The sequence below is a fragment of the Macaca fascicularis genome, chromosome 20, assembly GCF_037993035.2.
Source record: "Macaca fascicularis isolate 582-1 chromosome 20, T2T-MFA8v1.1".
Taxonomy (NCBI): domain Eukaryota; kingdom Metazoa; phylum Chordata; class Mammalia; order Primates; family Cercopithecidae; genus Macaca; species Macaca fascicularis.
In genome coordinates, this window is record NC_088394.1 from 29402591 (window position 1) to 29415730 (window position 13140).

The following is a 13140-nucleotide window of genomic DNA, read 5'->3' on the forward strand; positions in this document are numbered from 1 at the left end:
CAGTTTTGTATTTTTCTGAGACGAGGTTTCACCACGTTGGCCAGACTGGTCTCAAACTCCTGACCTCAAGTGTTCCACCCGCCTGGACCTCCCAAAATGCTGGGATTACAGGTGTGAGCCACCGCACCTGGCCCTTGCCAACTTTTTAATGGAGTTGTTTTCTGCTTGTTGAAATGTTTAGTTTCCTTATATAATCTGGATGGTAGATCTTTGTTGGATGCATAGTTTGTGAATATTTTCTTCCATTCTTCAGTTGTCTGTCTGTTGATAGTTGCTTTTGCTTTTGCTGTGAAGAAGCTCTTTAGTTTAATGAGGCCCCACTTAACAATTTTTGTTTTTGTTGCTTTTGAGGACTTAGTCACGAATAGTTTACCAAGGCTGATATCCAGAATGGTATTTCTCCTGGGGTTTCTTCTACAATTTTTATGGTTTGAAGTCTTACATTTAAGTCTTTAACCCATCTTGAGTTAATTTTTTTATATGGTGAAAGGCAGGGGTCCACTTTCATTCTCTTGCATATGTCTAGCCAGTTATCCCAGTGCCACTTAAATGAAATTTCAGCTGAGATTTGAAAGATACACATACAGGAACCAGGGCAGAATTGAGTTCTGGGCTGCAGGCTCTGGATTCAGTTCATTCATTTATTCAATCTCTCTCTGTCATTAATTCTCCAAGCATTTAGAGAGGCCTACTTTGCCCCAAGGCTTGTCCTGGGTGTACTAGAGAGACCAACTTGGAGAAGACCCTCCCCTCAGCTCTGGAGGAAGAAAACATTTCAGAGTGGGGTGAGGTCCTGCCCTCCTGCAGGTGGGATAATCCTGCCAGGGTGACCTTGGTCAGCCATAAACTTGGGGAATGAATGGGCAACAGGCTGGGGAGCGGCTGCCAGCAAGGAGGAAGGAGCTGGAGAGTGTGGAGGTGGGAGTTGGGGGAGAAAGGGGAGATCCCCCCTCAATTTTCTGTCTTTTCTGTGGTGAGAAAGGTCCTGTCTCCCCGCTGGCTCTGAGCTCTGGCTACAGGCTGGCTGGGGAGGGAACAGTGGATGGGCCAAGACAGGTGGCCCTGGCATGTGATGCGTGCACGGGGACTACTCAGCTCTCACTTTTAGAACGGTTTCCGGAAGTGATGGGAGGGATTGGGCAGGGCAGCTAAATATAGTCCTGGAGCCATGGCTCAGTCTGGGAGGGTCTTCCACTGAGCACTGTGTGCCCATCACGCGTGGTGTCCACTGCCAGCTTCCCCTGTGAGTCCCTGTCCTTGCTTGGAGCCTGCTGCTTGTCTCAGATCTTTGGACACAGCCCTGACCCCAGTCCAGCTCGGCTCGACCCTTACCGGTCCTCCTTCCAGTGTCTTTCAGCCTAAGATCTCCAACCAGACCTGTGAGTCCCGTGGGCTGGAAGGGGGGGAGGGGAGGGCTGGAGATCTTGGTAAAGTGGGGGAGGGGAGTCTCGAAGTGGGGGCTCTGGAGAATTTGGGGCCAGGGCTGAGGTCAGAGGCTGAAGCCTGGGGCTAAGGCGAGGGCAAGGACAGTGGGCTAGGACCTGGGCTTGTGTTCAGGAACTGGGGTTGACCAATAGAGCATATTTTTGGAGCTGGAGCTGAGAATTGCAGTGGAGGCTACTTTTGGACCTGAGACCGAGTTCCTCTTCCCCTTTGGCGGTCAGAGCCCCATCCAGTGTAGGATGGGAGGTCTTTACAGGCTGCGGCTTCTCCCTGCGGCGCGGCGGGCCCGGCCTGGGCCAGGGCTGGGCCGGGAGCACGGCGCCGTGGGTCCCCCTAACCGACTCCTCCTCCACCCAGGCCCGCCATGTCGGCTGCGCCCGGCCTCCTGCACCAGGAGCTGTCCTGCCCGCTGTGCCTGCAGCTGTTCGACGCGCCCGTGACAGCCGAGTGCGGCCACAGTTTCTGTCGCGCCTGCCTGGGCCGCGTGGCCGGGGAACCGGCGGCGGATGGCACCGTTCTCTGCCCCTGCTGTCAGGCCCCCACGCGGCCGCAGGCACTCAGCACCAACCTGCAGCTGGCGCGCCTGGTGGAGGGGCTGGCCCAGGTGCCGCAGGGCCACTGCGAGGAGCACCTGGACCCGCTGAGCATCTACTGTGAGCAGGACCGCGCGCTGGTGTGCGGAGTGTGCGCCTCACTCGGCTCGCACCGCGGTCATCGCCTGCTGCCCGCCGCCGAGGCCCACGCACGCCTCAAGGTGCGGGATCCGAGCGCATCGGGGTCGGAGGGGTTGTTCGGCGGCGCGGGGGCTGGCCGCTGGGGAGGTCGCTGTACTGATTTGGATTCTGAGTCTCTAAAGAGGACCTGGAGTTGCCGGGGTCGGGGGCGGGGCGAAGCAGCCAGGAAAGAGTGTCTGAGGAGCTGAAGGCGGGGCTGACAGAGGAAAGCCGCGCAGGGACGGAGACTGGCGAGAAGGGGGCTGAGCAAACCTAGGTTCCCGGCCTTAGCCTCTAGAGGGACCTGGAGATGGGAGGGCGGAGCCCCAGGGCTGGTCTGATGGGCGGGCCGGAACCAGGCGGAGCAGCGACTGACCAGCCCCTACGGCCCACGCGCTCATTCCTTCACCAGGTGGGCCGGTCGGGCAGGCTCCCTGCGCGGCGCTGGCCCACTTTGGAATGGAGGCGCGGCGTTCCGGGCCGAGCCAGGCGGCCGGGCCAGGGCTGTCCTGTGGTGCTCAGCGGAGGCCCACGCACCCCTGAAACTTCGGAACTTTGGCTGGCCTCACGGTCCCCAGGCGGGGCCTCACCAAAAGGGAGACTGGAAGGGCCAGGCAACCGGGATCTGCACTTGCGTGCGCGGACCCAGGGTGGCACCGAGAGCCCCGTCCAGGATGTTTTTCTGGGTGGAGCTGGAAGTCCCGAACGCCTTGGGAGCCCACACGTGGTTGTGTGCGTCCCGAGGTACTCAGCAGACACCCAGACAGAGGCAAATAGAGACCCACGCACACTGGCTAGTGCGTGCTATACGTGTGGCAAAAGCACACGCGTGTAGCTACCGGCGGGCACGTGTGCGCGCAGCCCCAGGAAAATCTGTCATGAATATTTATTGGGCAGTGGAAGAAGAAATGACAGGTGCAGGGGCTGGAGGAGGCGGGGTCTGGAGGCACGGAGGCGTCCTTGGTCCCCGAGGTGGAGACACTGCCGTCGTCTTACGCTACTGGTGCGCGCGCGGGGCTGGCTTCACAGGCGTTGCACTACTCCTTCCCTTGGCCTGCCTCCTAGAGGGGGTAGACTACCGTCCTTTCGTTGGTATTCGAGGCCCCCGGGCTTCCCAAGGACCCAGCCTCTCAGTCCCGCCAGCTCCTGCCTGGCCCAGTTCAGCCCAGGCCTAGCTGGTGGTCTCCTAGCTCAGGGCAGGAGCCTCCTCCCGGGAGCCCTCCCATCCCAGCACACCTGTGCTTAAGAAAGAAAAGAAAGAAATTCAAGATGAAGCTGGGGACTGTGCGACTGCGCGAGGGCTTTGAGCGCATTCCAACCTCGCCCAACCTTGCCCGTCTTTATCTGCGAAGAGAGCACGGAACCCATGAAACGGAACAGGGCCCAGGCAGCCCAGGAGCCTGGAAGGGGGCAGTGGGGCGAGATGCAGCCCACCGGGGTTCGCTGCAGCCCAGCCCTTCGCCGCCGGGAGGGGCTGGCCGGAGGTCTGAGGGAAGACCCCAGGAGGGACCCTGAAGGAGGAGGGGAACAGGAAGGCTCTGGGCGGGACCCGACGCCTGGGTCCTTGGCGAGGAAGCGGGGTTGGGTCCCTAGATCACGTACCAGCTCAGAGTGGCCCTCGCGCGGCCCGCGGCAGCTGTGCCGCCTCCTCCAGCATGCCCATGTCGAGCAGCACGGCCACGACGAACTCGACTGCGTAGTCCTCGTAGTAGGAGGCGACCAGCTGGTCGGTGAGGTCCACGATGTCTAGCTGCCTGAGTGCGCCCCGCGGGATACGCTCAAAGCCCTCGCGCAGTGGCACAGTCCCCAGTTTCATCTTGAATTTTTCTTTCTTTTATTTTCTTTCTTTTTTCTTTTTTTTTTTTTTGAGACTGACTCTTGCTCTGTAGCCCAGGCTGGAGTGCAGTGGTGCGATCTCCGCTCACTGCAAGCTCCGCCGCCTCCGGTGTTCACGCCATTCTCCTGCCTCATCCTCCCGAGTAGCTGGGACTACAGGCGCCCGCCACCACGCCCGGCTAATTTTTTTTTGTATTTTTAGTAGAGAGGGGGTTTCACCGTGTTAGCTAGGATGGTCTCGATCTCCTGACCTCGTGATCCGCCCGCCTTCGCCTCGCCTCCCAAAGTGCTGGAATTACAGGCATGAGCCACCCCGCCCAGCCCATCTTGAACTTCTTGAGCTCCTCCGGGGTCAGGTTCTCCAGCACCTTCAGGATGGCCTCTCGCTTCCTTCCTATGGCTCAGCCCTGAGCCTCTGAGCCTGGGAGGGCCTGGAGCCATCAGGTCCTACCTTTCCTGCAGCAGGTGGAGCCGCCGCCCCCGGGGATGAACCGGGGAGGAGACTGATCTGGCAGCTCATATTCAACCCTGTGGCTCGTGCCGGAAGGGGACTCTGCAAACACCACCTAGAGGGTCCCCTAGTTTCCCCTGGGAAAGTGGGGGCACCAAATTGTTGAGGTGGGGATTGCTGTTCCCAATCTGCAGAGGAGGAAACAGGTTGGAAGTCATGGAGGCAGGAGTGGAACTCATTCCATGGCCAGGCACCTTCCAGCAAAGAAGTGGCTTTGTAGCCTGGCATGGTTGCTCATGCTTGTAGTGCCAACTATTCAGGAGGCTGAAGCAAAAGGATTGCTTGAGCCTAGGAGTTCGAGGATGCAGAGCTGTGATTGTGCCACTGCACTCCAGCCTAGGCAATCCTGTCTCAAAAAAAAAAAAAAAAAAAATTTTCTTTGGCAGGAGTATTGGGAGCTCTCCTATATTTGCATATTTGTATTTGAGGTCTTGGGTGAGATCTAGACCACGGAGTGTTTGGTTCGTCTATGCAGGGGATTTTTTTTTTTTTTTAAACGGAGTCTTGCTCTGTCTCCCAGGCTGGAGTGCAGTGGCACATTCTTGGCTCACTGCAACCTCTGCCTCCCTAGTTCAAACCATTCTCCTGCCTCAGCCTTCCGAGTAGCTGGGATTACAGGCACCTGCCACTGCACCCGGCTAATTTTTGTATTTTTAGTAGAGATGGGGTTTCACCATCTTGGCCTGGCTGACCTCGAACTCATGACCTTGTGATCCACCCACCTCGGCCTCCCAAAGTGCTGGGATTACAGGCGTGAGCCACCACACCCGGCCAGCAGGGGACATTTTAATTAAATTCCGTGCCCCCCACTCCAAGCCCATGCATGTACAGGCTGGCTGACGTGGGGGTTAGGCTGACAGTCTGACTGAGGCTGATGTTCTGCTTTTAGGTAAGAGAGGAAGCCCAGGCGTAGGGGGAGTTTGCCTTTCTTCTTTCATATATCCTTCACGTACCCCCTGAGGTCTGTTGTGTGCCAAGCTCTGTGCCTGCCTGTCTGGTGGGAGAGACCAAACCACTTTGGCGTTTGCCATCCTCACAAAGACCTGTGCTATGGGGCCGACTGCTGAGCAGAGGGGATCAGGGAAGGCAAGGCCAGGGAGGGGTCAACAAAACAGACAAGGGGCTGGGGGTGTGGTGGTTCACACCTGTAATCCCAGCATGCTGGGAGGCTGAGGTGGGAGGATTGCTTGAGGCCAGGAGTTGGAGACTAGCCTGGGCAATATAGTGAGATTGTCTCTACAAAAACATTTTAAAAAATCATGGCCAGGCGTGGTGGCTCATGTCTATAATTCCAGCACTTTGGGAGGCTGAGGTGGGTGGATCACCTGAGGTCAGAAGTTTGAGAGCAGCCTGGCCAACATGGTGAAATCCTGTCTCTATTAAAGATATCACAATTAAGCCAGGCCTGGTGGTGCACCAAAATTAGTACCAGCTACTTGGGAGGCTGAGGTAGGAGAATCACTTGAACCCAGGAGGCAGAGGTTGCAGTGAGCTGAGATTGTGCCACTGCATTGCAGCCTGGGCGACAGAGTGAGACCCCATCTCAAAAAAAAAAAAAAAAAAAAATCAAAAAATTTGCTGGGCATGGTGGTGTGTGCTTATAGTTCCAGCTACTTGGGACTTGGGAGACTGAGGTGATAGGGTCAATTAAGCCTGGGAGGTTGGGGCTGTAGTTAGCTGTGATCGTGACACTGCACTCCAGGATCACTCCAGAGCGAGACCCTGTCTCAAAACAAAACATCAAAATAAATAAATAAAAAAACCGCACCAAAATAGGCAAGGGGCAGGGGAAGCATTCGGACCTCAGGAGTAGCAACAGCTGGGGCTGGTAGGCATGTAAGTGGGTTTGGGGATGGGAAGATGGCTGGAGGAGGAAGTGGCATTGAGGTTGAGCCACAGAGGACAGGTTTAGGTTGGGAGGTGTGGGTTTGGGGTGAGTGGCATCCCCATCACTTCTCCATGCCTGGCCCCCCAGACGCAGCTGCCACAGCAGAAACTGCAGCTGCAGGAGGCATGCATGCGCAAGGAGAAGAGTGTAGCTGTGCTGGAGCATCAGCTGGTGGAGGTGGAGGTAAGGACTTCATAGGGCCATGTCTCGGGGGCTGGGGGCCAGGCTAGGGGTCTCCAGCCAAGAGCCTTTATTCCGTCAATCACTGCCCCATTCCCGCAGGAGACAGTGCGTCAGTTCCGGGGGGCCGTGGGGGAGCAGCTGGGCAAGATGCGGGTGTTCCTGGCTGCACTGGAGGGCTCCTTGGACCGTGAGGCAGAGCGTGTGCGGGGTGAGGCAGGGGTCGCCTTGCGCCGGGAGCTGGGGAGCCTGAACTCTTACCTGGAGCAGCTGCGGCAGATGGAGAAGGTGCTGGAGGAGGTGGCCGACAAGCCGCAGACTGAGTTCCTAATGGTGAGCACTGGGTGACCCCCCCGTCCCCTCCCTGCCTCAGCCCCCTCACTGCTCAGGCCCCAGAGACCTCATCCCATTGTCAGATAGGCCCAGAGAGGGGCAGGGATGAGCCAGCGTCACATGTCCGGGAGGCCTCAGGGCTGCTGTATGGTTGTTTAGGCTGAGCACTGCATAAGGACATTGTATTAAGTGAGTACTATTCATATCACAGACCTTGTCGGTTTATATATTTATTAGGACACTTTTTTTTTTTTTTTTTAAGGCAGGGTCTCACTCTGTCATCCAGACTGGAGTGCAGTGGCATGACCATAGCTCACTGAAGCCTTGACTTTGTAGGCTCAGGCAGTCCTCCAATCTCAGCCTCCCATAGCTGGGACTATAGGCACTTACCACCATGCCTGGCTAATTTTTGTATTTTTAGTAGAGATAGGGTCTCACTATGTTGCCCAGACTGGTCTCAAATGCCTGGACTCAAGCAATCTGCCTGCCTTGGCCTCCAAAAGTGCTGGGATTACAGGTGCGAGCCACTGCACCCGGCCTATTAGGACAGTTTTCTATCAGGTGGAATCAGAGTTGCTTGGAGGCGAAGATACCTTTTTGTAATCCACATAAAAGTGAAGGGTTAGGGGTGGCCTTGAGTTCTAGGTCTCTTTTGGCTTTTTTGTTTTTTTTTTTGAGACAGGACTTTGCTCTGTTGCCCAGGCTGGAGTGCAGTGGTGTGATCTCGGCTCACTGCAACCTCCTCCTCCCAGGTTCAAGTGATTTTCCTGGCTCAGCCTCCCAAGTAGCTGGGATTACAGGTGCCTGCCACCAGGCCCAGCTAATTTTTTTGTAATTTTGGTAGAGATGGGTTTCACCATGTTGGCCAGGCTGGTCTTGAACTCCTGGCCTCAAGCAATCCATCTGCCTTGGCCTCCCAAAATGTTGAGATTGCAGGCATGAGCCACCTCATCTGGCCTCTTTGAGCTTTTCTGATTCTTCCTGACCTTGCACTTAGCATTTCTAGTTGTCTACCTCATCCTCAAAAGTCTCCAGTGTCCCCAACATCGGCTTCACCACCATTCTCTTTTTCTCTCTCTCCAGAAATACTGCCTGGTGACCAGCAGGTGAGAGCAACCTGGCCCTGCCCCTTTGCCCGACTTGTCCCAGTCTTCTAGGGACACCAGCTGGCTCACTCTCCACTCACTACTGTGCCTGCACACCTGCAATTCAGTCTGCTGCCCCACCCCTGCCTGAACACATGGTTATAGACAGAAATGATCTGGACGGATCCTTTTGCTCAGGGACCTCCTAGACTGGTGCCATGAGACACATGTGGGTGGGGACAAAGGCATCACTGTGTGCTCAGTGGGGCTGTGGAGGGAAAGGGGTGGCCAGGCATGGAGTGAATGTTTGAGATGGGCCCTGGAGGGATGAACAGGAGTTGGCTAGGCAAAGTGCTGGGAGAAGAAGGGCATTGCGAGGAGAAGGGCATTGCGGGGAGAAGGGCATTGCTGGGAGAAGAAGGGCATTGCTGGGAGAAGGACATTGCTGGAAGAAGAAGGGCATTGTGAGGAGAAGGGCATTGCTGGGAGAAGGGCATTGCTGGGAGGAGGGCATTATGGGGAGAAGGGCATTGAGAGGAGAAGGGCATTGCTGGGAGAAGGGCTTTGCTGGGAGAAGGGCATTACTGGGAGAAGAAGGGCATTGCTGGGAGAAGGACATTGTGGGGAGAATGGTATTGCTGGAAGAAGAAGGGCATTGCAGGGAGAAGGGCATTGCGGGGAGAAGGGCGTTGGAAGAAGAAGGGCATTGCGGGGGGAAGGGCGTTGCTGGGAGAAGGGCGTTGCTGGGAGAAGGGCATTGCTGGGAGAAGGGCATTGCAGGGAGAAGGGTATTGCTGGAAGAAGAACATTACTGGAAGAAGAAGGGCATTGTGAGGAGAAGGGCATTGCTGGGAGAAGGGCATTATGGGGAGAAGGGCATTGCGGGGAGAAGGGTATTGCTGGGAGAAGGGCATTGCTGGGAGAAGGGCATCGTGGGGAGAAGGGTATTGCTCGAAGAAGAACACTGCTGGGAGAAGAGGGGCATTGTGAGGAGAAGAGCATTGCTGGGAGAAGGGCATTGTGGGGAGAAGGGCATTGCTGGGAGGAGAAATGCATTGTGGGGAGAAGGGCATTGCTGGGAGAAGGGCATTGCTGGGATAAGGGCATTGTGGGGAGAAGGGCATTGCTGGGAGAAGGGCATTGAGGGGAGAAGGGTATTGCTGGAAGAAGAAGGGCATTGCAGGGAAAAGGCCATTATGGGGAGAAGGGTGTTGCTGGGAGAAGAGCATTGCTGGGAGAAGGGCATTGTGGGGAGAAGGGCATTGCTGGGAGAAGGGCATTGCTGGGAGAAGGGCATTGCAGGGAGAAGGGCATTGCGGGGAGAAGGGCATTGCTGGGAGAAGGGCATTGCTGGGAGAAGGACATTGTGGGGAGAATGGTATTGCTGGAAGAAGAAGGGCATTGCAGGGAGAAGGGCATTGTGGGGAGAAGGGCGTTGCTGGGAGAAGGGCATTGCTGGGAGAGGGGACAGCCAGCTAGAGGGCTGGCGAGTGGGAGGGAAGAGGAACTGGGGTAGTAGGTGTGTGTATACTGGCAAAGCTGAGAAGCTTGGACCTTATCCCAAAAGAAGGATGAAAAAAAATGTAGTTGGGCTGGGTATGGTGGCTCACGCCTGTCATCCAAGCACTTTGGGAGGCTGAGGTGGGTGGATCATCTGAGGTCAGGAGTTCGAGACCAGCCTGGCCAACGGGGCAAAACCTCCTCTCTACTAAAAACACAAAAATTAGCCAGACATGGTGGCAGACACCTATAATCCCAGCTACTTGGGTGGCTGAGGCAGGAGAATTGCTTGAACTCGGGAGGCAGAGGCTGCAGTGAGCCAAGATTATGCCACTACACCCCAGCCTGGGTGATAGAGTCAGACTCAATCTCAAAAAACAAAACAAAATTAAAAAAAGACCAATAAACAGTGGTAAAATATATGTAACATAAAATTGACAATTTTAAGCTTCTTTTTTTTTTTTTTTAAAGACAGGATCTTGCTATGTTGCCCAGACTGGACTCAAATTTCTGAGCTCCAGTGAGCCTCCTGAGTCAGCCTCCCTGGGCAGCTGGGACTACACTCTACCTGGCTCATTTTAAGCATTTTTAAGTGTGCATTTAAAGTTCAGTGGTGCTAAGTACATTCACATTGTACAACCATCACCAGTGCTTACCTCCAGAATTTTCTCATCTTCCCAAATCAAAACTCCAAAGGAAGAGTTTTAAGCAGGGGTGCGATGTGGAGAGATCCTGGAATCCCCCCAGCCCTTGTCCTCCCTGCTCACAGATGCCTCCCCTTACCCTCCCCACCCCCAGGCTGCAGAAGATCCTGGCAGAGTCTCCCCCACCCGCCCGTCTGGACATCCAGCTGCCAATCATCTCAGATGACTTCAAATTCCAGGTGTGGAGGAAGATGTTCCGGGCTCTGATGCCAGGTACCGGGAGGGACTGGCTCAGGTTTGTGTGTGACTGGGCAGTTGATGGGAGGCCCTACCCACCCTGGAGAGGCCTCCCAGTCCCAACTGGGGAGGCCACTGAAGGAAGTACCCAATGCCCCTTTGCCTCTGGGGTTCCCCCCTGCAGTCCTCTAACCTGTGTTGGGAGGAGGGCCTTTGAGAGCATGGGGTTTGCAGTGGGTGACTGACACGAAGATGCTGCTGTTGTTGGTGGCATGGAACGCTGGGGCCTAGGTCTGAGCCACTGACTTGCCTTGTGATCCTTGGTCAGTCTCTGCCGCTCTCTGGACAGTGGAGATGATAAATCCTGCCAATTGGGGACTGAGGCTCTGCAGAGCTCCTGGAACCCTGGGGACTGGCCTGGGTTAGAGAGTGACTCTGGTGTCCTGTGGCTGGGGAGGCCCAAGGGCTCAGTTCCTCCCTGCAAGAGCTGGATGATGCAGGTTACAGAGCTCTGGGGCATACACATTGCTGGGGCAGCCCTTCCTTGCCTCAGTGGAGGTGGGAATGCAGACAGCCTCATTTTATTCGAGAGAAAACTAAGGCTCAGAGACTGGGTCTAGGCTGATGTAAAGATCGGGCTCCTTGACCTTGGGCCTTGGGCCTTGTTCTGGGCCTCAGATGGTGATGCCTTGTACCAATTTAGTTCTGTTGGCCGGGTTCGGTGGCTTACGCTTGTAATTCCAAAACTTCGGGAGGCCGAGGTGGGAGGATCACTTGAGCCCAGGAGTTCGAGACCAGCCTGGGCAACATAGTGAGACCCCTTGTCTCTACAAAAACTTAAAAAAATTAGCCAGGTGTAGTGGCACATGCTTGTAGTACCAGCTACTTGGCAGATGGGAGGATTGCTTGAGCCTGGGAGTTGGAGGTTGCAGTGAGCCAAGGTTGCACCACTGTGCTCCAGCCTGGGCCACAGAGTGAGACCCTGCCTCAAAAAAAAAAAAAAAAAAAAAAAAAAAAAAAAAAAAAAAAAAAAGAGAGAAAGAAAGAAAATGCAGGCCTGCCTGCCACCCTAGAGGGAAGCAAAAGCAATCATGGCCTCATCTCACAGCTGAGCAAACTGAAGTTGAGCCAGGTGTGGTCTTGTGGCCCAAGCCGGTGAACAGAGATGCCAAGAGGATTAGGGGAGACAAAGCTGGCCTGTAATTGGTTGGGAGAAGGCCCCAGCGAGGCAGAAACCTAGGGTTTTCTGATCGTGGTCTCTCTGGCAGCGCTGGAGGAGCTGACCTTTGACCCGAGCTCTGCGCACCCCAGCCTGGTGGTGTCTTCCTCCGGCCGCCGCGTGGAGTGCTCGGAGCAGAAGGCGCCGCCGGCTGGGGAGGACCCGCGCCAGTTCGACAAGGCGGTGGCGGTGGTGGCGCACCAGCAGCTCTCCGAGGGCGAACACTACTGGGAGGTGGAGGTGGGCGACAAGCCGCGCTGGGCGCTGGGCGTGATCGCGGCCGAGGGGCCCCGCCGCGGGCGCCTGCACGCGGTGCCCTCGCAGGGCCTGTGGCTGCTGGGGCTGCGTGAGGGCAAGATCCTGGAGGCTCACGTGGAGGCCAAGGAGCCGCGCGCTCTGCGCAGCCCCGAGCGGCGGCCCACGCGCATCGGCCTCTACCTGAGCTTCGGCGACGGCGTCCTCTCCTTCTACGATGCCAGCGACGCCGACGCGCTCGTGCCGCTTTTTGCCTTCCACGAGCGCCTGCCTGGGCCCGTGTACCCCTTCTTCGACGTGTGCTGGCACGACAAGGGCAAGAACTCCCAGCCGCTGCTGCTCGTGGGGTCCGAAGGCGCCGAAGCCTGAGCCGCCGGACGGGTCCGGGAGGGGCGCAGGGACCTGGGTTGGAGCTTAGGTCTCCTTGGTCGGGTCTGAAGGGAGAAGGGTGGGGTGCGGGTTGCCAGGGCCCAGGGGGCTGGGAACTGGGGAGTCTCCCAGAATACTGACGTGGGGGTAGGACTGGCTTGGTGGCTCATACCTGTAATCCCAGCACTTTGGGAGACGGAGTCGGGTGGATCACCTGAGGTAAGGAGTTCAAGACCAGTCTGGGCAACATGGTGAAACCCGTCTCTACTAAAAATACAAAAATTAGCTGGGCGCGGTGGTGTAGCCTGTAATCCTAGCTACTTGGAAGGCCGAGGCAAGAGAATTGCTTGAACCCAGGAGGTGGAGGTTGCAGTGAGCAGACATTGCGCCACTGCACTCTAGCCTGGGCGACAAGAGTGAGACTTTGTCTCAAAAAAGGAAAAAAAAAAAAAGAAGCATGGGGGTTGGCATGGCCTCGGGACTGCTGGTGAGGGGTTGGGGTGATGCTGGGGACAAGACCCAGTGGGGTAGGGAGATCTGGAGTCAGGTCAGTGGGGAAATCAGAATTTGGGAACCAGGAGCCCTGAGAATTCCAGGCAGAAACTAAGGTTGAGCGAGGGAGGGCCAGGGCCAGGTAGGGGGATTGACAGGAGGAGCTTGAGAACCTGTAGAGTAAGGGGCTCCTTCAGCCTCACACTCCCCTCCTCCTTAGGCCTTGGGTCCCCCACTTCAGACTCACCTTACCCAAAGGCCTTCCCCTTAGTTCTCCACCTTAGGCATGCATTCAAATCACCTTTTTAAAGCCCTTAACCATGACTTGTTAAAGCATAGGGTGCTAAGTTTCTGATTTAGTAGGTCAGACAGGTCAAAAAATGCTCCTTTCTTTCTTTCTTTTTTTTTTTTTGAGACGGAGTCTTGCTCTTTCAC

The 13140-nt window shown here is 56.2% G+C and overlaps 2 protein-coding genes across 3 annotated transcripts; one reads left to right on the forward strand and one right to left on the reverse strand.

The window, feature by feature from the left end:
• Window positions 1-1175: 1175 nt before the first annotated feature.
• On the forward strand, window positions 1176-12504 carry TRIM72 (tripartite motif containing 72). 2 transcript variants are annotated; one of them, XM_005591737.5, is made up of 7 exons: window positions 1176-1379; window positions 1801-2197; window positions 6479-6574; window positions 6674-6904; window positions 7988-8010; window positions 10288-10406; window positions 11639-12504. In XM_005591737.5, exons 2-7 carry the CDS (start codon window positions 1808-1810, stop codon window positions 12211-12213), a joined length of 1434 nt encoding a protein of 477 aa, XP_005591794.3. In that variant the 5' UTR covers window positions 1176-1379; window positions 1801-1807; the 3' UTR covers window positions 12214-12504. The 2 variants fall into 2 exon arrangements, with proteins under 2 accessions (XP_005591794.3, XP_073883089.1); XM_074026988.1 differs by lacking the exon at window positions 7988-8010.
• Window positions 3763-4731, reverse strand: PYDC1 (pyrin domain containing 1). Its single transcript, XM_065537666.1, has 3 exons — window positions 4698-4731; window positions 4444-4545; window positions 3763-3980 (listed from the first exon to the last, which is right to left on the reverse strand). Exons 1-3 carry the CDS (start codon window positions 4729-4731, stop codon window positions 3763-3765), a joined length of 354 nt encoding a protein of 117 aa, XP_065393738.1.
• Window positions 12505-13140: the final 636 nt, after the last annotated feature.